At 38.0% G+C, this 27564-nt stretch overlaps 1 protein-coding gene and 1 non-coding gene across 2 annotated transcripts; one reads left to right on the top strand and one right to left on the bottom strand.

Moving 5' to 3' along the window:
* The first annotated feature begins 14031 nt into the window (after positions 1–14031).
* Positions 14032–14138, top strand: LOC125476259. The gene has a single exon (XR_007257560.1). It is a non-coding gene; the product is annotated as a small nucleolar RNA R71 (small nucleolar RNA).
* Positions 14139–18809: 4671 nt separating this feature from the next.
* On the bottom strand, positions 18810–23808 carry LOC103961828 (ribonucleoside-diphosphate reductase large subunit). Its single transcript, XM_009374444.3, has 17 exons — positions 23341–23808; positions 22892–22953; positions 22726–22813; positions 22346–22609; positions 22009–22249; positions 21851–21927; positions 21519–21689; positions 21328–21420; positions 21060–21209; positions 20876–20962; positions 20621–20785; positions 20415–20534; positions 19914–20116; positions 19649–19798; positions 19406–19553; positions 19222–19305; positions 18810–19121 (listed from the first exon to the last, which is right to left on the bottom strand). The coding sequence occupies exons 1-17, from the start codon at positions 23566–23568 to the stop codon at positions 19023–19025; spliced, it is 2430 nt and encodes an 809-aa protein (XP_009372719.2). The 5' UTR covers positions 23569–23808; the 3' UTR covers positions 18810–19022.
* Positions 23809–27564: the final 3756 nt, after the last annotated feature.

The raw sequence follows: 27564 nt of genomic DNA, 5'->3' as shown, positions 1-27564 counted from the left end.
TACACAACTTCTTCTTGAATATGTGTTATGCAAATCAATAACATGCTTTGAATGAAATGGGCATGAGTTCTAGCATTTGGAACTATATGATGAAACGCCTTCTAAGTAGTAACCAAGCAAAGAATAATGAGATCATGCAACGACTTTAGAAAACAATAATGCACAGATTTTAACTCTCCAAATAACGTTTAGGCTCAAGTCTCACAAGGTTGTAGCGTTTGTTTGAGTTCCTTCCTTCAAGCATGTTACAAAAACTAATTTTTCTTTTATGATTGCATGTGAAGTCATACATTATAACCATAACCAAGCATATACCAAGAGTAAATCAAACTTTTCTCCATGTTTATAACTCTTTTTAACAGTCATGCAATTAAAAACCAAATCCTCATCATTGCGTTGGAAGGTACCCTAAGACACAAACACACAAAACGACTCAAAACACTCTTTTTAGGCTTTTCAAAACATGTTTTTTTTTCAAATTTTTATGTGATTTTCGGAGTTATAAAACAAAACACACTAAAACACTCCAAATCAGCTTAAAAACATTTTAAAACAGCAAGGAACAACACTTGAAGTTATGGGTGATAAAATCCAACGAATTTGCATCAACATACTTAGTTACCCCCCCCCACACTTCAATCAAACATTGTCCTCAATGTTTTAAGCCTAAATTCACACCAAACAAAAGTAAACACATAAACAGCAACTAAACATACAAAACATGGCAGAATGTATCTAACAAAGAGAAGAGTTTAGGGATGCAAATCTGGTTATGGAGTGTAAATTCCATCTTCTCCTTGGTGATTGCATTGAGGCTTGATCGTGAGTTTTTCCACAGGCTAATCTTGAACTGGGCTGGAGGATTCTGACACATGGCAGGCAAGCACGAGGTGGAGGTGATGACCTGTTTCTTTGTTCAATCTTTCTAATTCGTAATGAAGAGTACGAATTAGAAAGATTGATTTTTCATTGTCACTCGTCTTTCTCCAAGCAGATGTGGTCCCTTCTCTGGAAGTGTATCAACCTTTGAAGATGACTACTCGAGAGCAACGCTAGGTAAGCAACCAGGGAATAAATTCCAGGTAGTCGGTTCCAGATCGGAAGACTGACTCCAAGTGCCGGCTGATTGCTCACTTCACTTTGCCATGCAAGTAATAACAAGGACAAAGGAAAAGACAGGGAAAGATCATGATATAAGATACCTTTGCTTTCGCCCTTGATGATATGAGATACTTTTGCTTTTGAAAAAGCAGCGACTGAATCAACACATATATTTGTTGCGCTTGTCTCCACATGCTTCGATCCACCGTTTCATCTTGCCTCATCTGTACTCCAAGCATCTGGTATCTTCTTTGGGGGATACATCAATGGTTGAATATGTGTTCTCAAGGGAAGAAGAAAACTGAGCATGTTTGAGAGGTTTGGTTGCAGCTACATTCTCGGCCGAGAAGAAAAGTCATGCGTTTTTGGGTGTATGCCTTGCCATGAATGTTGATGTATATAGGAATTGTAATGGCAAGTAGTAGTGCGGATGCGGCAATGACCTCCACGCGTCTTCAACTTTGTCAGAGATCTTTTGACAAAGTGGCACGCGTTATCTGAAAAGCCGAGATTGCGGCTTTGTCACCCACGCTTGTCGGCAAAAGTGTGTAGCTGGGATGATGACCTCCACGTGTTTTCAACTTTGTCAGAGATCTTTTGACAAAGTTGAACGCTTTATCTGAAAAGCTGAGAGACCTCCACGCGTCTTCAACTTTGTCAGAGATCTTTTGACAAAGTTAAACGCTTTATCTGAAAAGCCGAGATTGCGTCTGCAGAGTTGGCGAACTTTACGCAGGAAAATCCAGCTTTGAAGAGTGGTGTCTCTTCAATTCTGAATCGGTGATTGTGTCGCCTCTCCTTTTATAGAGGTGATCGATCACCTCTAACATGCACACTTTGAAGATTGCCCATTCATGAAAATCGTCTCCGGCCCGTTGAGATTTTACTCCATCCAACCCTTCTCTTTTAACTTCTTGAAAAATGGCTTACCCATCTAACATTTGCTTAGATTTGAGTCTCAGCAGTGATCCGGTCGCGCCGCGTCAGGGTAAGGTATGGTGCCCGTCTTTCTTATCTTCTAATGGCCCTCTTACAGGTGAAGACTCTGTGATGACGGATGCAACAACAGCTACGATAGTAGCTCGGAACCTCCTCACTCCTAAAGATAGTCAGCTGCTTTCAGGACGGTCCGATAAGTTGGCCGTTCAAGAGTCCCTAGCTCTCAGTGTTCAGTGCGCGGGCTCTGTGTCCAACATGGGCCAACGCCTACTTGCTCGATCCCGTCAGGTTGAATCATTGATGGCAGAGGTGGAAAATCTCAAGCAAGAGATCAAACAGCTTAAGCACGAGAATAGAAGTTTGCACGTGCTTGCAAATAATTATTCGACAGGCATGAAGAGGAAGCTTGATGAGATGCAAGAATCTCAAGGTCGAATTCAAAGTGACCGTCAAAGGCTTGCGGCTTTCTTCCAGAGGCACCTTTTTCCTGCGTCATCTAGCGTTCCACCAAGTATTGGGGCCTCGAATGATCTATCTTCAGTGCCTCCCGCTCCTATGCCTCTCGCTCCGATGCCTCCTACTCCGATGCCTCTTGCTCCGATGCCTCCCGCTCCGATGCCTCCCGCTCCTAGAGTTTTGCCACGTAGTGGGGCTTCACGTAAACAACCTTTGTGAAAGCTCCATCTTTCTCTTTCTTTGTTAGATACTTTTTTTTTTTTTTTTTTTTTTGCACTTGTAATTTCTCGAAAATCAATGAACATGCTTTGTTTTATTCAGAGTATTAGGTTGCCTCCCAAGTAGCGCTTTCTTTTACGTCTTGCAGCCGGACGAAGAACTTCTTTTCTCACTTAGGACCCACAGCATGTAATGGGATCTCCTCCACAACATGCTCAATAAAGTTCTCGTAGTACGGCTCAATGAATGGGAAGGGATAATGATCCTCCCTGATTCTGGCGTTTGGATTCCTAAAGTCCCTGTAACTGATCCCACCACCTTGAAATTGATTGGGTACCTTCACCAAAGAAGGTAACAACCTATTAGTTGAAACGGGAATCGGAATTGGGATTGGAGACTTAGTAGGATGTTGTGGCACTGCCCCAAGGGCAGCCACCTTCTCGCCAATTTTAGCACACGGCACGGCCATTTTGGATGTTTTTCGGGTAGTGGCATGCTCGTTGTGCTCCAATCCAATTCCTTCCTCGGTGGTGATTCTAGATGCATCCTTCTTGATTTGTGCAGATCCTTTCGGCCCTATGTTCTTATGCACATCTATGACAAAACAAGAATGAACATCATTAGTATTCTTAACAGATTCAGAAACTTTAAAGTTAATCGTATCACCACCAAACTCCATAGTTAAGGCTCCCTTGGCCACATCAATCTTGGTGTGGGCTGTTTTCATGAAAGGTCGTCCAAGTAAGAGTGGCAATGATGGAGAGTGGGTTGAATCATCCATGTCAAGCACATAGAAATCTGCAGGAAAAATCAAGTGGTCTACCTGCACCAAGACATCTTCCAAAACTCCTCTCGGGTATGCATTAGATCGATCGGCTAATTGTATAATAACCCCATCATTTTTAAGCTCTCCTAGATTCATAGATGCATAAACAGAGTATGGCATGACATTAATTGATGCACCTAAATCTAGCATAGCATGTTCGAATCTTGTATTACCAATTACACAAGGGATAGTGAAACTACCTAGATCTTTGCATTTAGGTGGTAGCTTTCTTTGCAACATTGCAGAGACATTCTCACTTACATGCACCACCTCTTTCTCCCGAATCCGTTTTCTTGTTGTACAAATCTTCCTCAAAAACTTAGCGTACTTCGGAATTTGCTTTATTGCATCAAGGAGCGGGATATTGACATGCACCTTCCTAAACGTCTCCAGGATGTCTTTTTCATCCTCCTCTGTCTTAGATTGCATAAACCTGCTAGGAAAGGGCACATTTAGTGGAATAGAACTAGACAAATTCGAATTTGGACTCACCTTGGTGGTTTGGGATGGTTTTGGTGTACTAGAGGGTTGCGGCAAGGTTTTGGCTTCCCTTGCCGTGCCCTTTGCTCCCTGTTCTTCTTCTTGTAGTAGTTCTTTCTCCTCATTAAGGCTTTGTTTGGATGGTTCTGGATGATTTCCAAGCTCCTTACCACTTCTTAATGTAATGGCCTTGGCGGTTTCGAACCCTCCCTTTGGATTGACAATGGTTGAGCTAGGGAGCTTGCCTTGGTCTCGGAATTGTCCTACAAACTCCGCAATCTACCCAATTTGCTTTTCTAAGTGGTCCACCCTTTTTTCTTGGTTTTGCATCGCCTTGTTTTGATTTTCTAGCCCCTGAGACAAATTGGTAAGTAACTTAAGAATTGTAGCATTATCTAAAGACGTACCTTGATTGTTTTGGGCAGATTGGGGTGGGGTTGGATCATTGCCGTAGGTTTTGGTGTAAAACCCCGGGGGTTGTTGTCTAAAGCCTCCTTATTGTTGAAGTTGTTGAGGCTCCCTCCACTTGAAGTTGGGATGGTCTCTCCACCCCGGATTGTATGTGTTGGAATATGGATCATTCCTTGGCTGATTTTGGCTTGGAAATCCAATGGAATTTGCACTTTCCCATCCCCCATTCTCAATCAATTGAGGGCACATTTCCGAAGGGTGTCCTTGGATAGAATATACACCACATACAATTGGTCCTTGTATCTTCATTCCTTCGGCCATCTGAGACATAATAGAAGTAAGATTAGCTAATTGAGATTGAATATCGGATTGAGAACTTACCTCATTCAATTGTTGCCGTGGGGGGTCCCTTTGCCCAACACCTTCATATTGTTGTGCATTGAGTGCTCGATTAGCAATGAGAGTTTTGGCATCCCTGGGTGTTTTGTCCACCAATGCACCTCCCGCCGAAGCATCGAGCATTTGCCTTTCAATGGGAAGAAGGCCCTCATAGAAGTATTGAAAGAGAAGCTCCTCCTTCATTTGATATTGAGGACATGATGCAACAAGGGCTTTAAAACGCTCATAGTATGCCGGAAAAGATTCTCCTTGACTTTGTTGGATTCCGCTAATTTTCTTCCTCAAGAGAATGACTCTTGAAGTAGGGAAGAACTTCTCCAAGAACGCTCTCTTCATGCTTTCCCAAGAAGTCACTGTCCTGGGTGCCAATTCATAAAGCCAATCCTTAGCCTTTTCCACAAGAGAGAATGGAAAAGCTTTCATCTTCAAAATATTCCCATCAACATTAATGGGTGTCATGCTTGAGCATACAACTTCAAACTCCTTCAAATGCTTGTTTGGATCTTCCATGGACAGCCCATGGTACTTAGGAATATGATGCAGCAAGCTTGACTTCAATTCGAACTCATCAGTCTTGCCTTGAGCCGCCCTAGGGTATTGAATACATAGGGGTGCGGCATTGTCCAATCCCGAAGCGGAAAGCTCCTTGATTGTTCGATTCTCCACCGCCATGACTTGTTCTTCTTCCTCCACTTCTTCCTCTTCAGATTCGGCCTCAGAACTAGAACTAGGTGGATTAGGTTCTGGTTGCTTCCTCTTTCTTCTCAAAGTTCGTTCAAAATCGTCGTCAAACTCCAAGATATTCTCACAAACGGGGTGAGAACTACGAGTCATACACTTGTACCTAGAACAATGAAACAAAAGAATTTAGCAACTCTCTTAGAAGCACGGCAAACACACCCAAAACAAGCAGTAGGTCACGGCACACAAACAAAAGCAATCGGATTATGCACGGCAAACACAAAAATAAAAAGAAAGAACAAATACACACACTAGACTCTTGACCTTAAGACACACTTTGACACGACACAAACACAAGGGATTAGCAAGTTTGCTAATCCCCGGCAACGGCGCCAAAATTTGATGCGTTAAATATATAAGCACACAAATTAACCCTCTTTTTATCAGTTGTAGTAAGTATGTAAGTAGGGATCGTTCTAGGCCGGGGATTAGGAGGGATTGCAAAATCACTTGAAAACTGACTCAAATACGTAAAAACAAGTTTAAAACACTATACTAGACTCAAAGAATGCAAAACTAAACTTTAAAACACCAAAACAAACCAAAAGACTCAAAACAGCACCAAAACACTCAAAACTGCCTTAAAAACACTATCTGGGCAGTTTTGAACACTAGACACAACTTTGGACGAAAATTGGTTTTAACTTGACCTAAGACACTTAAAAACACAAACTAAAGTGATTTCTAACTACTATGACTCAACAAAGTAAAGGGGGATTGGTTTTGGACGAATTTAAAAACAAAACAAACTTTTTGAATTAGAACAGATTGTAAAACGAATTTGATGGAATTGAATGGATGGGAAGCTAGCTAAGGGGTTCATCTCCACACATGTTATACTTGCACACAAAACGATTTCTAATTGCTTTTCAATAAACCATGCATTCTCAACGCCCCAGATTAACCGTGAATTGCACTAATTAACCCTCAGATTTTCCTAACGTTATTGAATTGGATGATTGCATACGACAACCCAAAACATTCCCCACAAGTCCCCTACATGATTGCATAATAGAGATACAAGCAAGAATCATTAAGTTCTATGAAAACCATAACCATTGATGAAGCACTTGTTACTATGATTGCATGAAACTTATGCCAAGAATTTACTCAACGCGATTGAGATCATCAACCTTTACTACTTGTGGATATAATTCCATAACGATTAGGTGAAATTTCCTTATATTCATTCACCAATTCACGCCAGAAATTCATCCCCTCTCTATAACATATCCATACTTCACCATTCTTCATATTTTCTGCCCAAAAATAAGCCTTGCCATCCCCTACATCCATCCCTATCCTAAACACATCATTCTACACCATCCATAACCCCCAAAACTCACAACAAACCCTTGTGCCGCAACAAAGAGGAGGAGAAGAGGGCTTAAACGTTCATACAATTCAAGTTTGAGTTGTTGGAATTTTTAGGTGTTTTCCTCTCCTTGATTTCAATGCTTAAATTCAATTCTCTTTGTTTTGTACGTATGAGGAACTAAACCCCCCCTTGGCTAGGGGGGGATTCGAAATACATGTTTATGCTTGCGATATGATTTGATTACTTCTAATTGTGTTTCATAAGTTGTGAATTCAATTTACTTATCTATGTGAATTAAATTGATTTGTGTGTGTTGGTTAAGAGTGCACGCTTAATTATCATGCATAAATTGGATGCTAGGATATAAGGAAATTTCACCTAATCGTTATGGAATTATATCCACAAGTAGTAAAGGTTGATGATCTCAATCGCGTTCAGTAAATTCTTGGCATAAGTTTCATGCAATCATAGTAACAAGTGCTTCGTCAATGCTTATGGTTTTCATAGAACTTAATGATTCTTGCTTGTATCTCTATTATGCAATCATGTAGGGGACTTGTGGGGAATGTTTTGGGTTGTCGTATGCAATCATCCAATTCAATAACGTTAGGAAAATCTGAGGGTTAATTAGTGCAATTCACGGTTAATCTAGGGCGTTGAGAATTCATGGTTTATTGAAAAGCAATTAGAAATCGTTTTGTGTGCAAGTATAACATGTGTGGAGATGAACCCCTTAGCTAGCTTCCCATCCATTCAATTCCATCAAATTCGTTTTACAATCTGTTCTAATTCAAAAAGTTTGTTTCGTTTTTAAATTCGTCCAAAACCAATCCCCCTTTACTTTGTAGTTAGAAATCACTTTAGTTTGTGTTTTTAAGTGTCTTAGGTCAAGTTAAAACCAATTTTCGTCCAAAGTTGTGTCTAGTGTTCAAAACTGCCCAGATAGTGTTTTTAAGGCAGTTTTGAGTGTTTTGGTGCTGTTTTGAGTCTTTTGGTTTGTTTTGGTGTTTTAAAGTTTAGTTTTGCATTCTTTGAGTCTAGTATAGTGTTTTAAACTTGTTTTTACGTAATTGAGTCAGTTTTCAAGTGATTTTGCAATCCCTCCTAATCCCCGGCCTAGAACGATCCCTACTTACATACTTACTACAACTGATAAAAAGAGGGTTAATTTGTGTGCTTATATATTTAACGCATCAATTACCAGGGTTCCCTTTCCAGCTACCTAAACAATTTCTCCAATCCCCATCTTCACTTTAGAAATCAAATTTCTCTGGATATTGACTAATAACCTCTCATCGCCAATCATGTGGTTACTACAATCACTGTCAATATACCAAGAGTTGTTCACTTTCACATCAATCACTGCATTGCAGACATAGAATAAGGATCTTATTTCTCCCATTTGCCTTGCATAATTAACCTTCTGCACTGCTTTATTCTCATGACAATCTTTCATAGCATGACCTGGTTTGCCACAACCTGTGCACTTTGGTTTACCCTCATACCAACATTTCCCATAGTGAAACCTATCACACAATTTGCAATCTCCTTGAGTGATATTTTTCTTCTGAGTATAATTAGGCATGTTATCCCAATTTCTCTGAGCATTGTTTTGTCTATGAACAAAGTTAGGCTTATGATCCCGAACTCTTGGCTTCCAATTCCTTTGAAATTTTTTATTTCCAGAGAATCCACCACTTCTAGAACCCTTAGTTACCACATTTAAACTTGCAAATGCTCTCTCAGTGGAAGTTTCAGCATATAAATCAAGCATTTGCTCAAACCCCTTGAGTGAAGCAACAACTTCTTGGACCTCAAGAGTTTCGAGATCTTTAGAGTGCTCAATTGATAAAAAGAGGGTTAATTTAAAACCCTCTTGTGACAGTTGTAGTAAGTATGTAAGTAGGGATCGTTCTAGGCCGGGGATTAGGAGGGATTGCAAAATCACTTGAAAACTGACTCAAATACGTAAAAACAAGTTTAAAACACTATACTAGACTCAAAGAATGCAAAACTAAACTTTAAAACACCAAAACAAACCAAAAGACTCAAAACAGCACCAAAACACAAAATAGAAGGGACGGTGGTTCTGACCGATTAGAGTGGTGGATGGTGGCTCCGGTTTGGCTAATTGAGAATGAAGAGAAGGAGATAAGGGTGCTGCAAGCAAGGAGAGGAAAATTAAGTGAGGAGAAATAGAAAAGAGAGGTGGCAAAGGAGAGAAAAAGAAACGCTAAGAAAAATTAATTATTTAAGTTGCTTTTAAAAATAAAATAAAAAAAGTAAAAGCAAAACTGACTTTATGATCTGACCGCTTAGGCTTCGCCAAATACATTGTCCGTTTTTTCTTCCGATTACAAACTAATGCAGGTGGCTAGCTAGTGCCTAGACGCCGCCTAGACCGATTTTTAGGGCACTGCTTTGAGCAAATAATTGGAAACCCAAAAAATTGTTGAGTTGGGCCACATAAGCTATGTTGGCCAGTGCAAATTTGGATGATTTGAGGTTGTTGAGTCGATCTATTAGCGTTTTCTAGTTTAATTAGGCTGGTGCAATTCAAGCCAATGAGTGATTTTCTTAATCTATTTGGGGGATTTTTCCATAAGGATTCTGATTTAACTTCTTTTTAGCATGTTGAATGAAAAAAAGATGAAAGGAATATTTAAGGAGAGTGGATGACATAATAAGAGGAAAGTACATACAAGCTCAATGGCAGCTTTTGCACTTTTTGAGTGTTGTTCCATGAGAAATTTGAGCGATCCCTCCATTATCGATTATAAGTGTTGGAGTATGGGTCATTGTTGGGACGTCCTTAAGTAGTCACCATGTTTACTTGTTCATCCACAAATTATGAAAAGTCGACTCCGTAAGGACAAAAGATGGCGGGATGATCATCAACCGAACAAGGCAATCTCTCGTTCATAGCAAGCAAGATATCCAATTTACTAGCAATAACATCAACCTGCATCTTAGAAGCAAAAGCATTAGAATTATTTATTTCAAAAATTTTGGCATGCATTACGTGATGACATGTCCCTAATTTTGTTTATTGTATTCCTTAAATGTGAGAAATAACAAAAATGCCCATGTAGGGCCAACTGGAATCCTATGTGGACATTTGAGTTAAATCATATTTTGTCTCCGTTCTTGTCATATTCTTATAGTACTCATCAATGTGAATACGTGAGCACAAGTGGAACAGAATTCGAAGCTAAAACAAAGAGTGTACAAAGCACAAAACATCAAGGGTATTTTGGTACTTTCACCATTTTGGACCTTTTCTTGTTTTTGTCATTTGTCCTCTTTCTCCAAAACCAAACACAACAAATCATCACCACTTTCTTCAAGAAATCGAACACCAAACCACCATCATCTGTTTCTCCACGACCTCCTAAGCATCACCAAACTCGTTGCTTAGCGTGATTCGAGGAGAATAAGCTCGAACCAATGAGGTTAAGAGCTCCAGAGTTTTCTGATGCCTTTGGGACATTTTTCAGCCACTCTGGCCACTATTTCAACCTGGGTAAGGTAAAATAGAACTCCTCGTTCATTTATCTTCCTTTTAGTAAAAATTTGGCGTGAAAAGGTTGAGTTTTGGAGCTAATAGGAGCTCACTGTTTTTCAATGAATTTCTGCAAAAATCAGGGGACTCGCGACTTGGAACCAGGTCGACTCAACCTGAAAACTAAGTTCAGATTCAATGACTAGAACTCAAACCCGGTCTGACCCGACTCATTAACCTTGTATCCAACCCAATCCTAACCTGTTTCTAAATTCGGGTCATATTATTTCAGGTATATTCTATTAACTTTGATAAAATATTTCATTTATTGTGACAATATATTCTATTTTCAGCAACAGTTTCAGCCACCAGCTCGTGCAGTGGCGTACGATGGTGGTCAGGGGTTTTCGGACCCCGATTTCGATAGTTCGAGCCCTGTTTTGCCATAATCTTCGCAGTTTCCGATTAGTTTTCTAAGTAAAGGGTGTTTTACTTTAGGAAAGCTTTTCTAGGATTTTTTAACAAAAGTGTAGGGCAAGGAAGCTACAACCCGACTAAGTATCAGTCAATGAGTGGGCTTTGTTTTATTTTTTTTAGTAAGTGGGCTTATTTTCAAGCAGATTGTATATTTAGCTTCCTTGAATGCTTTTGATAAAGCGTTATTACATCATGTCATGCTTTCACGTGTATGTTCACATCACACCATTACGCTCGCTATGGATCCATTATAGGTGCCAACATGCACCAGTTTGCAATAGACAACTAAGACTCGTATGTGATATGCTTAGCACCAACTTCACGTGTATGTAGTACTTGAGCGTAGATTATTACAAAGCATGTTCCATGTAGCTATTCTCTGCATGGACTTGTGTGTCTGCGTAATTGTGATAATTGATGAGCATACTATTTTATATAGTTGAGATATTGTGGTTTACCGTACATTTGAATATTTTAATTTTATGGTAATTGATTTTCATACTGTTACATGGTATGATTTAAGAAAAGCATATTATATACTATTGCAACTTGCTCAGATATTATGGTTTACCTAAACGGAAATAATGAGATTTATATTGGGATTTCTAGTGACTAGCATGCATATACAATTCTAAATTTATATACATAAGCAACGGAAAGCTATAGTCATGCAAATCCCCTTCAAGAAGCATAGGTTCATATATGATGCATCAAACAAAATATTGAAGAACAAAGTGAAGGTTGAGTTTTATACCTCTTGATCTAGACTTTAAACCAAGGATGGACCACCTCCAAGCTCTTTGTTCTTGGAACTCCTTGAGTCTAGCCTCCCTCCTTGTTTCCTCCACCTTGATAGATTTGGAACTCCTTTGATTCTCCTCTAGTCTCCAAAGTAAAAGACCTCTAAAGATCCACACCCACTAGTGTAGTGAGATAGATGTTGGAATAACCAAAAGGAGAAGAGATGATTAGCTATTTCTCCTCTTGGTGGCCGGCTATGTATGTGTGTAGAGAGAGAGAGAGAGAGAGAGAGAGAGAGAATTGTTTTTTTCTTGTTGAAAAGTTCACACAAAAGCCCTAATGAAATTTTTTTGTTCAACTCTCTTTATAAAGGTAAAAGAAGTAAGTCAACTAATTGACTCTTTCTTTCTCTTCTTTCCTCATCTTTGGCCGGCCCCTTAGTGTAGGTTTGGACTTTGGGTTTTTATCATTTCAAGTCATCCTATGCTTGAATAAAAAGCTCATTGGGTTTGGGCCCGATGGGCCCGAATGAACCCGAACTTTTATTTAAGCCCGAAACGATCTTTAATCGCTTCTATGATTTCTTTAAACTTTCTAATTAATCATAGCACTTAATTAATCCAATTAATAAATTCCATCATCCTTTAGTTGTCTCACCACAAGAGTATATCGGTGTACAATTGTTTTAGGTTCTAATTAGCGAGGCGGTGAGGTGATTGGTACCAATCCAATTGATTAGTATTTATCCAATCACTCAATGAATTAAAACTTACTTTTAATTCCCCTTCTTCTTTGATGACTACTTATTTAATCATCTAGAAGAACCCACAAGCCATGAGTGACATCTAACCATATATCATAGCTACCCAAGCTAATGTAGAATTTGGTCGGAGAACCTATTCAATTGGAATTACAATGTAATTCGATCCTTCTCTAATACAATACTCACAATCACATTACTAGGGTATGGATACTTAATGTCAAGCCCCTAATGTGATTATACTAGTTATATGATTCAATTGAGTAGTATAGGAACGCCTTTCATCATTACACTTGATACTTCGGTCGAAGATTCCTGAATCATACCTTAGAGTATTCTTCCTCTCATAAGGAGAATTAGAGATCCCTGGTTGATCATTCACATGCCTCTAAGAATAAAACACTGACCCCAACAATGCATAAAACATATCCAAGATGAGATGTGGTCACGTCTCATTATCAAATGATCAACAACGTATCCCCAAAACAACTATGATGTCTCAGGTCAAAGGATTACTTACATTATTCCAACCAGTAGAGTTACTTGCTTGACATGTGAGTAGACCTCCATGCAAGCACTCTCGTTTGATTGTGTTCAGTGAACTCATTCCCTTATTGAGCACCTACATATTTGTCTTAGTGTCACTACACGAATGGCTTAAGATTTTCCATCCTTCCCATTTGAAGAGGACATAGTATATAATGGCCTATGTTTTGTCAGTGTCCCTCTGACAATCCTATGACCAGGAACCTTTTGGACATATGGTTATGTGAAGAAGATCTTTGCAATCTAACATCATTAGATTACTTCTTCCATCGATCCATTATCCATGGATTCACTATTTTGGACGTATATCGTTTATTGAGATAGTCCTAATGAGTGACTTTGCCCTTTTGATGTATTAGAGTTATCTACACATACAAACATTGTTCTAACAGGTGTCTTCCAAAGATTGACTTTCAGGGCATATCTCCAACATTACCGTATACTTGGAAATAATTATTTTATACGGTACTTGATTTCATACTTGTGTAGTATGATTTTGAAACTATACAGGTTTTACAGCAAGGAGATAGTATGTTGAGAAAACCAAACGTTTTATAAACCATTATTTTGGCCCACTTACACTTTCCGTTTGCGCCCCTTCAAAACTTAGCAGTTGGGTTTATATGGCAAGCGAGGGATTTTAGGCGGTTATGACATACACTCTAATAGATGTAGGAATTTTATTTCCTATATTTGTACAAATATCCATCATTCCTAGGATGGGCATAGTCTTCTTTTACTGTACTTTTATCTATGCTATAACATTACATACTTTGTAATATGAGTACATCTCACACTGCACACTCTCACTATTAGTTTAACTTAGTCTTAGACTTTGGTTTTGAATTTATTCACATCATCTACACTTTATGACTTCATCACTTTTTAAGTGTCGGCTAGCACACGCCTTGATTTTGATGTCCACCTGGATATCCGGTTTGAAGTGTGTAACTTTCCTCTTCGGTGTTGAATCTCAAGAGCTAAAGTATCAAACAATGTTTAACAGTCATTGACCATCTTATTCCTAATAGATCTACCTGCATAGTTGTTTAACTGTAGCCTTACTTGAAACAGTGAGCGCCTTATACAAAATACGCATGAAAACTAGAGTCAACAAGCCATGGTGAGGACACTTGACCAACAAATTCTTGAATCATCCCCAAGCTTAAAAAAATGTCTCATCTGCCAATTGAGTAAATTGCATAATCTTGTCTCTCAGTTCATCCCTCTTCTGAGTTGAAATGAACTTCCCCCAAGAACTTGATTTGAATGTCATTCCAAGTAATTAGGGATCCAGACCACAAGGATTTTAACTATGTCTTTGCTTTGTCTTTCACAGTATAAGGAAAGATCATCATCCGATACCACGTTGAAAATATCTCTAATATGAGCCTATGGATCTTCAATACTCAAACCATAGAAGGATGACACCATATTAGAGTGAATATTCTTCAACTCATAATATTGAGCAACATCGGACAAGACAATGCTTGACTGTAACATTGGAATAGTCGGGTTATCAAGGTCTCATATTGTGTCGTTCTGTATCAACATCATTTTCTTCTCTTGCCGATCCTTCTTCTCTCTTCTCTTTGTTTCCTTCAGATTGCACAAAGGTTTTGCTCAATTTTAGGTTCAAATTAAACTAGTTTGCAATGCGATGATCGTGTGCTAGTCAGTCACCTACAAGAAACAATGATTACGAGTGAGAGAATGCACCGAAAAAATATAAAACAAAATAACGAAAAAATAAAATAAATGAAAATCACAAAAGCAAAATAAATTAAACAAGATTTGAGGCAACATCACCAAAAACTTGTTGAAACAATTGCAAGTGCACAATATCGTTCAATTAATAAAGTAGTAGTAGAGTATCGTTACGCCAATGATCGAGTTAACCTACTTACCAACGTAATTTAAAAGCAAACGAACAAGGATTGAAGTGACAAAAGGGGTTGTATGAATGAATTATGACAAGTAAATAAACCAATTAAAAAAAAAGCGAAATTAATAAAACGCTAGGACACCAATTTTACCTAGCTAATCCCACCCAAACCTCTCTAGTTTATTAATACTCAATCACCTAGCATGTTGATAGTTATTTTTCCTAATCTCACCAATACTCTCTCGAGTTATACTAGTTGTGTTCCTCACCATCAACCCGCTCTATTCCTTGTTATGGATTTAGAAGAAGAAACCATTACGTTCCATGGAAAACACTAAACACTAAACAAACCATAATGAAATCTTCCCAGTTAACTCTGTAATTTATGGCATTTGTTCAACTTTACTGCAAGTCTAAAGAAAGGAGCAGGCAAAGTCCACACACTATTAGCTCTCTTAGATCTCTTTACTTGCATAGTAAACTGTACTCATCATGAGACGTAGGGCAAAAGTGAGACCCATAAAAGGATCATTTATGTATAATCCTACATAATCTCGTAGGTTATTAGTTCCGATAAACTCAATCACTTGTTGTCATTACTCTTCAGTTTTTTGTTGAGGTCCATCCTATAGAGGTACTCAATTTAGATCAGTGATCGATTATATCATTTATTGTAGATTAGCATTCTGATGGGCATAAAGAAATCGTCTTGGTAGCAACCACCAAACCAATAGAGCATGGTTCATCTCTAAGGAAAACCACTCTTGCTTCGGCAATTCAAATGTAGGAGACGACTTTTAACTAAGTTGAACAATAACAATAACAACAACCGAAGGTTCAAGAGGCGCTGCCGCAGGCACCAGTACCAGCTGAAGACTTGGAGGCCATAAAAAGCAGAACTATCATGCAAATGAAATAGCCCCTTCGATCCATGGGATCCTGACAATCCATTGCCTTATTCTTTTTGAGCTTTGAGCTTGGTTCCTCACAAGAGAGATTGGACAAGTCCTCACTCGTTCTTTTTCAAGATCTTTGAGCCTCTTCCTAACTAAAGTTTCGCATCTTGTCTTGCAACTCATAGACTAACTGTATACCCTTCTGGTGTAAGATCTCCTATGTTATAAAGCCAACCAACACATATTACATTCTTTTCCTTTTCCTTTTTCTCTTATTCAGTGAACATGTCGCATTGCCCAAAGCCAGGAATTATGATGTGACATGGCTTACTTCGTACCCAAGGGAGGTTTTACCCACCAAGTTCAGCTTTCTTGTTCAAGTATTGGCTTGCTCAGCTTTCAACATAATTCTTTTAATCAAACAATTAGTGGCCAATTAATAACAAGCATTAAGTATAGTACAAGCACTAACCATGCAAAGATGAAATAAATTAATCACTTATGCAAGCATTCATAGTTAAGTTACATCGACTCGAAAATTTTCCTTTTCTTCTAGTTATCATCTTATTCGGAAAAAAAACGCAGTGATTGTGCTTGGGCCAAGGTTATTGGCGACCTTTTATTATGCCTCTACTGTCTATTTTGGCTTGGCTGCTTTTTCATGACAAACTTCCTACCGAAGGTGCACTATAGCGAAGTGGTATTTCTCTGGCATCCAATTGTTGTTTATGTCATATCTCTGAGGAATCTACTTTTTATCTTTTCTTCGAGTGTCGGATATCTAGGCAGCTTTGGAGGTGGTTAGCATGTAAATTTGGTACCTCTTTTCCGTTTTCAGATTCCTTGGTTGTTTTCTGGATTTTTGCAGGTCGTTCTACTATGTTGGCTATTTGGAAAGCTCAAAATAAGTTTATTTTCGAGGGTCACCCAATCTATTTTCATCGTTTTTGTATGTCTATCAATTCTGGGATCATTCATGGTGAGAAGTTTATTCCTGGTTATTCTTAGGGTTTTGACGCTCGTATCATTTCTTATCTGGGGATCCCACCTATCCCTCACAAGGTGTCAACTATTTTTCATGTGCTTTGGTCTTCTCCTTGATTTCCTTGGATTAAACTTAGTCTAAAGGAAATCCTAGTCATGCTACTTGTGGGGGAGTTTTTTGAGATTGCCATGGTCAGTTTCTTGGTGGTTTCTGCCAAGGGATTGGTCATTGCAACTCTTTTTTTGCATAATTATCAGCAGTTATTATTGGCATAAAGTTTGCATATCAATGGGGTTGGTATTGTCTTAGGCTGGAAAGTGACTCTTCTAGTGTTATTTCTGCCCTCTAATCGACTAATTTTAATCCTCATTGGCCTCTTCATACGCAATGGTCTATTTGTTTGGACCACATTCAGAAGATGACTTCCTATGCCTCACCTATATCGCGAAGGAAATGTAGTTGTGGACTCTTTTGCTAATATGGGCTTGTCTTCTCCAACTTTGGTATGGGATGATTCCCCTCCAATGGCGATTGGTGCTGCTTTGTTTTCAAACTATGCTGGCTTGCCTGGCTTCTGCTTCTCAAATTAATGTGCATCTCGGCATATAGGTTTGTCTCACTTTCTTATCTTCTTTTTTCTTAACCTTGTGATGTTGTTTGTTCTGTTTTGCAGGTTTAGACCTTTAGGTTTAGAGGAGTTAGGTTTCACGTCCCACCTCTTTTCCTCGTATCTTTATTGTTTTTGTTTCTAGAACGGTAAGGTTTATGTCCCCCTTTCTTTCCATGTATTTTTTATCATTTTTTTCTTGTATTATGAGAAGTTAGGTTTATATCCTCCTGGTAGGTGTACCCTTTTTTTGATTTAATAAAATTCCCCTTATACCGTCGAGGTTTTATAAAAATAAAAATAAAATACTTAAGTTACATCATAGTCTTAGCCAAAAAAAATTAAAAATTAATGACAACATGATTAAATTTGAAAAAATAGAAAGAACAACCAAATTTCAATCTCGACTCCACGATAAAGTTTGAATCCCTCCAATTTCTCCTCAGGCTTTCGGCTTCTCTCTCTATATGTGCATCGACGATCTGTTTTGTGTGTAGGTGTGTGCGGTCTATATATTCTCCCGTCTTATTTTGCCGTTCTCTCTTAAATATGCCTTCATTTTTTTCATTCCACATGCCAAAAAAAGTTAAAACCAAATCCTTATAGAAACCCTAATCCACCAAATAGATTAGGAAAAGAAGTCATCGGGATGACTTCACTGATTGGGCTGAATTGCACCTGCCCAATTAAACTAGAAAATGCCAATATCACGACTCAACAAGCCCATATCATTCAAATTTGAATAACATAGCTCATCAGTCGAACTCAACAAGCCCAAATTATCCAAATTTGCACAGGTTCAACATAGATCAGGCGGTCACTCAACAATTGTCCGGTTTTCTCAAGTTTCCACCATAAAATTTATGTATTCTTCTCAAAACGTAATCTTTACAAAACTCACACAACACATTAAACCTAACAGTTCAACACAAAATGATGACTAAATAACAGACAAAAAAAGGTAGAAAATATGCATATAAAAACCAACCGAACAGTTTTGTGTTAGTCTTTCGTAAAGGTTAGGTTCAAACCGTATTGAGATTCATGGAGCTATATAGGGTTCACAATTGTCCATATAAATAAGCGATAACTTAAAAAACACCATAACTTAATCTTTACACTTTACAAATTCAACATCTTTGGATCGAAGAAAACTGTGGTCATAAATAGCCATGTTTGAATTTCTGTAGCCATGTTCTCACACGCCTTTGTGGCAAGAGACTCGTTCCTGGATCTCCACCAAAACCTTAAACATCATAAACAGAAAGTGCGTAACAAAATCAACGAACAAGCAAAAGACAAAGGCTCAATCTCTTCGGACAAAGGTGTGCAGGAGACGGTACAGCTTGGTGTCTCCTGTTGCATTACAGTTGGAGTACTATTTTTGCAGTTGTGTACAAAACTACGAGGGGTTTTATTGCAAGAGTAGATGATGCGGTTGATGCAGAATTGCAGATTGCAGATTATTCTTCCATGTATAATACAAAATTCTACAGCAATAGTCCCGCGAACTCGGAAAGTAATAACGAAAATGGCTAATAATCATTAATGCGAATCAAAGGTCCAATTTTACAGACTACATGAGACATTTTAACAAGTTGCGGAGCAGTATTACAACTATACACACGCATCTTCACTTCATTTAGACTTGATACTCAAACTACGATAATCCGTCGTCTCTTCAAACTCCATAAATATCAGACTTCGAAGTTAAATTCATAAACTCCATTTAACTAACTTCCGCAGGACATGCAGTCCTCCCGGTTTGTCAGAGAGCATACCATCTGTGCCTTCTGTGTACCAACATCATCTTCTGCTACCTCTGGCATTTCCTGTATTTCATTCCCGCACCCCAGCAAGTGTTGTTAGTAATAACGCCATATTCAATTCTAGGAATCAACAGTAAAATAAAAGACATTGAATGATGATTACTTTGAGAATTGTAGTATCAACAGTAAACTTGATGGCGTCAGCTGCTGCACGAGACCGCAGATAATACATCCCTGTTTTCAGACCCTAATGTATTTGATAGAAAATATATTAGTACGTGATTACAAGATAGTAGATATCGTAACAACGAAAAACAGTACATGTGTGTTCTCTTGCGCATGTGTACCTTTGTCCAGGCATAGAAGTGCAATGAAGTAAGCTTCCCAAAGTTGGGTTGGTCCATATGTATATTAAGACTTTGACTCTGGTCTATGTAACATCCCCTATCAACAGCCATGTCAACCAAAGTCCTTTGCTTGATCTCCCAAACAGTTCTGATACAAGCAAAATCGTATTAGCATATCATTCTTTGAAAATTTAGACGAACAATTTAACAGACGACTAAATTAGGGGCATGACAAGTTCATACCTGTAAATGACTTTCAGATCATCAGGGATTTCGGGAATTTTCTGAACCGAGCCATCCTCATAGATGATATTATTCTTAATTGCAGGAGACCAAAGACCCATCTCAGTTAAGTCATGAAGAAGATGTTTATTCACCACAACAAACTCACCGCTGAGAAAAGGGGAAGACAGTTCAAACAGAATCCATATTCAGCCAAAACAAAAAAGAAAAAGCTGGGCAAAAATGTAAAAAAAAAAAAATGAACAGAATGAGAATTGAAGCAAACCTCAAAACCCTGCGACTGTATATATTCGAAGTATAAGGCTCAAAACACTCATTGTTCCCCAAAATTTGGCTAGTTGAAGCAGTAGGCATTGGGGCTACAAGAAGAGAATTTCTGACTCCATTCATTGATATCATCTGCCGAAGAGCACCCCAATCCCACCGATCTGAAGGTGTCACATCCCACATGTCTGGCTGAACAATTCCCTGAACAATAAATAGCTACCTTAGAATCTGATATCTAGTACTGTGTGAGATCACTGAGATGTCAACTTTCTAGCCTATAAAACCATTACTGCCTGATATCAAGCAGATATGCATGAACGAAAAGGTTAGCTATTCACTCCCATGACATGAATGGAAAGGAATATTCTGCACAAACCACCTTAAACCTTAACCATCTACAGTCAACCTGAGAATTTTTTAGCATGCATAAGAAGAGTAGGAAAATAGGACTATGTATAGGAAGCGTACTACAAAGACAAGCTCCTTTCAGATTTAGTACCTTGCTCACAGGACTGCCACTATATGTTTCATAAGGGCCTTCCTTTGCTGCTAACTTGGAAGACGCCTTGAGAGCATGGTAATATATGGTCTCAAATATGTCCTTGTTCAGTTGTTGAGCCTACAGTTCGAAGAAAAACCAATTATAAAATCCAACTTGTACACTGTTTTGAATAAATCAACAAAACAGGTAACGGGAGGAAATACCTCAGGTGAATCAAAGGCCATGCCAAGCAAAATGAAGGTATCAGCAAGACCTTGAACCCCAATTCCAATTGGTCTATGTCGCAAATTTGATGTCTTTGCACTATCAACAGGATAGTAATTGACATCAATTATCTTGTTGAGGTTTGCAGTGACAATTGCAGTTACCTAATAAACACAGCAAGAAAACATAAAATAAGAATATCAAAAAGAAAAGGAAGAAAAGAACACTTTGGCATTTTCAACAAGAATTCAGACCTCTGCTAGTTTCTCAAAGTCAAAATATCTATTTTTGGAACCTCTGCTACCAACAAGCTTAGATGGATGTGACTCCACAGGGACGCCCTGAAATATCAAAATTTATATGATATGAGACCATGAGCTCAAATGGCTAAAACTAACAATGAATACGTTAAAGTTAGTGCACACCAAAAAGCCCCACCTTCTCCCTCACGTATCGCGGTAGTGCAATTGATGCCAGATTGCATACAGCAGTTTCTGTTGGACTTGAATACTCAATTATCTCAGTACACAAGTTAGAGGATTTTATGGTTCCCAGATTTTGCTGATTACTCTTACTATTGCAAGTATCCTAAAACGAAAACAATTGCACACAAAAAAGAGGACAAAAGAGGATTAAAACATTAAATAAATAAATAAAGCAGATGAATTCAAAGCTTAACCCAGATTTTACAAAGTAAATAAATCACCTTAAAAAGCATATAGGGTGTTCCAGTTTCTATCTGTGATTTAAGAATTTCAAACCAAAGTTGCTGTGCCTGTACAACCTTTTTGGCTTTCCCCTGTGCAGGCGTATCATTGGTTAATAATTCCCAATGGCTAGAATGAAAAGAAGATATCCAAAGTTTATAAATACAGCCAAAGGAAAATTTGTGTGTACCTCTCTTTCATATCGGGTGTACAGCCGTTCAAATTTTTCACCCCAGCAATCTGACAAACCTGGAGACTCATTAGGACAAAACAATGACCAACTGCCATCATTTTGAACTCTTTCCATGAAGAGATCAGGCACCCAAAGTGCAAAAAAAAGATCACGGGCTCGGTGTTCTTCCTGCAAAACAATAAATTACCCATTATTTTATGGGCTAACATGAATCTATTGAAAGTAGTATTTCTACTACCATTTTAAATATAGGAAATAAAGTAGTATACCCCCAAAAGATAAAGCAAAACTAGCATACACATTCAAAGAAGAGTTGTGGACATACACACCTTTCCATGATTTTTTCTTAAATCAAGAAATTCAAATATATCAGCATGCCAAGGCTCCAAGTACACAGCAAAAGCACCTAGAAGCATTAAACAAAGTGTTCCACTTTAACGCTCATTTCAAATATACTTCATTAAACCCCATATAATGATTACACTACCTTTCCTCTTGCCTCCTCCTTGATCAACATAACGGGCAGTATCATTAAAAACTCTCAACATTGGAACAATGCCATTGGAGGTTCCATTTGTTCCACGAATATAACTGCCTGTGGCACGGATGTTATGAACTGAGACACCAATTCCTCCAGCCGATTTGCTGATAACAGCACATTCTTTCAAGGTATCATAAATGCCTTCAATGCTATCATCTTTCATGCAAACAAGGAAGCAGCTGCTCAACTGCAAAATCAAATCAGGAAGAATCATGTAACTAAATTTAACAACAAAATAATAACTTTGAATCATTCTCACAACAATGCACAACACTAAACATACCTGAGGCCTTGGAGTTCCAGAATTGAAGAGGGTGGGAGAAGCATGAGTGAACCACCGCTGAGACATCAGGTGATATGTCTTGATAACAGAATCAATATCGTCCTTGTGAATCCCAACAGAAACCCTCATTAGCATGTGTTGAGGTCTTTCCACAACCTTGCCTTGAACCTTTAAGAGGTAAGACCTCTCAAGAGTCTTGAAGCCAAAGTAATCATAGTCAAAGTCCCGATCATAAATGATCTCACTATCCAGACAAGCCGCATTCTGAAACAAAATTTGATAAAAACAATTGAAGGAACATAAGCCACTTCATATTTTTAAACAATATGCACGCATAACTAAACTCAGACTAATAAACACAATTTTGCAATGTGGTTTACCTTCATGATGATTTCATAAACATCGTCAGCTATCAGAGGGGCTTTCAGCCCAGATCTCTCACTCACATGGTTGTACATCATTTTGATCCTGCAACCGATCATCCACTTCAATCAACATGAAAATCAAAAGAGATAAAAGATAGTAATGAATCCTGATTAAACTCACGTCTCTGAAAACGATTTCATAGTGTTCTTGTGTAGATTTGAGACAACAATTCTGGCGGCCAACTGCGTCAAATTTTAGACAAATTTACATTAATTCAAGAAATCTACCAATTCATTATGTCAAACTATGAACAAAACACAAAAGGTCGACCATCAAACAACGATCGGAGCAATCAAAAGTCATAAAATTCTATAGGTATACTCAGAGAAGTGAACAATGCAAAACAAAACATGTTTACACAAAAATTTAAACTGCAAAAACTAGAAATGGCAGAAAAATTAACAAGATAGCAATTATATTCATTATCCCCAAATTATTAGACAAAATTGACATAAAAATAAAATACTTAATTAAAACCGAAATTAAAATATTAAAAATTAAAAAACGCAACACAGGAGAAAAAAACAAACACAGATGTGAAAGATGAAAGGGGAAAGTAGGAGACTGACGCAGGCGTAGTCAGGGTGGTTGGCGGTCATAGCAGCCGCAGTCTCGGCGGCCAATTCATCAAGCTGGCTGGTGGTGACGCCCTTGTAGACCCCAGCGCATACCTTCTGGGCCACTAGCACGGGGTCGCAGTGGTCAGTGCTAAGGCCATAGCTGAGCTTCTTCAAGCGTGCCGTAATCTTGTCGAAATGCACGGTCTCCTGCCGCCCATCTCTCTTAACCACGTACATTTTCTTCTTCTTCTGTGCTTGAATTTGCTTTTTGCCTCTGGGGAATTTCGTCGAGCAGGTCTCGTGCAAGAGAGAAGGCGCAGGACGGAGACGATGAAATGAGAGGGTTATCTATATATAGTACAAAATATTTGAAGCGGGTGCGTCTGGGAATTAGGGTTTCTTTTGATTTTTTTACTTTAATTTTCCCTCCATGTAAAATTTTTGTTCAAAATTCCCGCCCAAATCAAGGTTGGTTCCTGCTTTGGGTTTTTGACTGCTGAGTAAGTGCCCGACGCTGGTAAAACAACATATTTTACGCTAACAAAAGAAAAGAAAGGTGTTTGGTTAAGCCACATAATAGACAATCTAATTTAGTATTAAATTTTTCACTTATGAAATTCAAATCTAAGATCATTTCACTTATAACCATTAGACTGTAGTACTGAGTGACGACTTGTAATGTGAATTTTTTTTTGAACAAATTATATTATTTACACTAAAGGGAGAGGGTGAGTTTAGCCTCACAATAGATTAGCAATAATATTGTTCAAATTCATCTTTAACAAGAATCAAACCTAAGACCTGTGAATTAACTTCCATAAAAGTCCATCCAAAAATTCTCGTCTTATATTTGAAGGTACCCGAAACACGAATTAGTACACTACATCTAATAATAAAATTAGAGAAAAAAATTTAAAATAATATTTCACTTATGTATAATATGTAGTATACCAACACATGTTTTGGACTCATAAAAATATCTTTTTTATAACAGAATCGCGCCTTCTGCGTAAAAGAAAAATAAAGATAGAGTAGTGTTATTCATTCATTTTACTTCTAACACACTCTTATTAATTTTTATTTGTTGATCTTCTTTAATTTATTCAATTCAACGGTTGGAAATTAAGATGAGTGTGTAAGAAGTAAAAATAAATTTGTAAATAACATCAACCTAAAAGACAAGTCGGGAACGTGATTGGATACTTTTGCAATTTACTTATGGGTTGTGATTTTCACACACCCTTAACTACTTTTCTCACACTCCTTCCTATTTTTTAATACTGAATTGGTATCCTACTATTTAATCTTCCATATATACCCTTCCTACTTTTTTATGGTAATTAATGAAAGATTAAATAGGGAGGAAAATATGGAAGATTAAATAGTAGGATACAAATTAAGTATTAAAAAATATGGAGGGGTGTGAGAAAAGTAGTTAAGGGTGTGTGAAAATCACAACCCTTTACTTATTGGGTGTGATTGAGAGTGTCATCGGTTTGGCGCCATTAGGATTTGACGCGGTTTGTGTAGCCTGCTTTGGGATCAGTTGAACCGTTGGATCACATTTTGAATTTGAACTTAGTTATTGCTTCAAGAGAGGTAGGATATTTGGCATTTAATTCACTCACTTGAGACTTTCCTTTTTTTTAAGTTTCGTTAATTATATCAAAATGAAAATTGTGTATGTAATTAAATATTTAATTTGTATAGCATACTTTCATGTAGTTTAGGTCATCTCCAACCGAAGGAGGGCCAGAGGGCTTATTTTAGCCCTATAGCCCTCTAAGAAATTAATATTTTAATAAACGGTGCAGGGTCATATTTCTTACCATCTCCAACCGAGGGGCCAGAGGGTCATAGACCAAAAATAGCCCTGTGACAAAAAATCATCTTCAACCGAGAGGGCTAAAGGGTCATAGGGCCAAACATAATTTATTATTTAAATTTAAAACTACAACTTAAATTTAAAGTCTATAATCATCATCATCATCATCACGCCATTGCAGGATGATAGTCGGAGGTAAACAACTGTCGTCGGGCCATAATTTCCCTATTTTTCCTATCAAGATAGGCCTTACTCATTAGAGTGTAATCCAAAGTGTTCTTTTGCATATTTCTATTGTCCATCTCTTCTTGTATTTGTTTGGCCCTTCCTTGCCCTTTTCCTTCAATTTTCGGGCCTTGTTTTGTCCCATAGCCCTAGGTTTCTTGAATGGTAGGAGATCCATCTTCATCCCCATCTATAGCTGAGGATGCAATTCCAAACACCAGCATAGGACCTACTCTATCTTGAGGTGGATCTTCAAATAACACCCAACCTTTACAAATTTCCCAACAACCGTGATGCTAAAAGGGTTTCGAGTTGTCCTCCATATACAATTCCTCCGCTTGGCATACTTAGAAAATATAATTACAAAAATTAAAGGAAATTAATTTATGAAAATAAATGTAATATAATTAAATATTTAAAATAAATTGTGAAAGCACTTACTTCGTCGTAGTAATTGGTGCCGCTTTCATGTCTACTTGTGGCCGTTAACAATACTTGATGCCATCTATTCAAACTTGGATGAAGATGTTTCTTCCATCTTGAAGAACAATTCTCATGGTTTCGGGTATTCGGCGGAGTGGTGCCTTTGTAGAAATCATTGTATTTTTTGGACGTACAAGTCCAAACTCCTTCACTTGTTTGAGAACTCCCCCTCACACTATCTTCCAAGACCCATCTATAAGCGTTGCAAGAAGCTTCATCCACTTTTCGGGTCCAAGCCCTACCTTTCATTGCAAATGTGGCCATTTGAAAATTATTGAAAAAATTGAAGGAAAGATTATTAGAAGAGGTAAGAAAATAGAATGTGAAAATTGAAATAGAATGAAGTAAGATAGTACGGAATGGTGAAAATGATGTGAGAAATGGTGTAGGAGTGGCTTAGGTATTTATAGGAAAAAAATGACAATTTTTTAAATTTTTTTAAAAAATTTTGGCCGAAAAAAAAAAAAATCAAATCCAATGGTAACTGACGTCAGCTAGTCGTTGGTTTCAAATATTTGGCCGGCCTAGGGCTAGCTGGCTAGCCTAATTCCTCTTTTTTTGGCCCGGTGGGGCCCACGAGCCCTTTGGCCTAACCCTCGATTAGAGACAACTTTCGTGTCATTTCAAGCTATTTTAGGCCCTCTAACCGGATATGTTGGAGATGGCCTTAAAGAATACATGTATCATTGCCATAATCTCGTTTAAGACATTGTTTCCATACATTTAGTCTTGTGGACTCATTCATATTATGTGTGTGTGTGTGTGTGTATTTTTTAACAAACAATATTATATACTACAAAGAAGGGGTAGGCTTAGCCTCACAATGGGCTAAAAATAATGTTGTCCAAATTTTTTTTTTTTTGGTAAGAATCGAACATAAGACATCTCGCTTACAAGTGAAGAGGAATACCACTAGACTGTACTACTAAGTGCATAGTATATTATCTATAAAATATAAGGCAAAACTCATAAATGCATAAAAATTGCTCTTTTTATTAATTAATTAATATGGAGTTGTTACATAATATTTGATATTACAAAATTGGCTTTTAGGGCATCACTCCAACAATTCCCACTTGCACTAAAGCCAATGATCACAACTACGCACACTCATACTCGCTAGGTGGCAACCAAGCTACTTTTGTCTCATCTTCTTAGTAAATGGGTCCCCTACGTATTTTGTAGTGTCTACTAGTTGGACTTGAATCTTCTTCTTTTTCACAAATTCTCTAATCTTGTGATAAAGCTTTTGATGTACATGGATGATTTATGAAACCTTGGTTCCTTGGGTTGAGCTATTGACCCATGTTGTCACAATATAAAGGTACTAGTGACTCAATGGTAGGAACTACTCCAAGTTCAATGGCAAACTTCTTGATCCAAATAGCCCCATGACTAACATCTAGAGCATCATAGTATTTTGCTTCTATGGTCGAAAGTGCAATGCATATCTACTTATGGCTCCTTCAGCTTGACAACTCCTCCATTCAAAGTGAAGACACATCCCGATGTGGACTTATGCTTTGAAGATCCTAAGTGGTCAAAATCAATGTAACATTTGTCTAGCAATTTCCTTCAACATTTCCTCCATACATTAGCATCATATCCTTAGTTTTTCCCACGTACTTAAGGATTGCCTTTACGGCTGTCCTATGCTAACGCCCTGGGTTTGATTGGAACCTGCTTACAATTCCAACGAC

Source organism: the organism of the source record quoted next, unplaced genomic scaffold (genome assembly GCF_019419815.1).
Source record: "Pyrus x bretschneideri cultivar Hongxiangsu unplaced genomic scaffold, Pyrus_bretschneideri_v1 Contig18, whole genome shotgun sequence".
Lineage (NCBI taxonomy): Eukaryota > Viridiplantae > Streptophyta > Magnoliopsida > Rosales > Rosaceae > Pyrus > Pyrus x bretschneideri.
Note: the sequence above shows the minus strand (reverse complement) of the source record. Positions and strands in the feature narration are given on the sequence as shown.

Excerpts from the sequence above, each read along its gene's own strand:
- LOC103961828 (XM_009374444.3), bottom strand. The coding sequence starts at position 23,568 with ATGTACGTGGTTAAGAGAGATGGGCGGCAGGAGACCGTGCATTTCGAC. Across the intron at positions 21,928-22,008 it reads AGGAGGAGGCAAGAGGAAAG|GTGCTTTTGCTGTGTACTTG; the intron begins GTAGTGTAATCA and ends TAATGCTTCTAG. Across the intron at positions 20,786-20,875 it reads ACTTTGAGAAACTAGCAGAG|GTAACTGCAATTGTCACTGC; the intron begins GTCTGAATTCTT and ends TGTGTTTATTAG.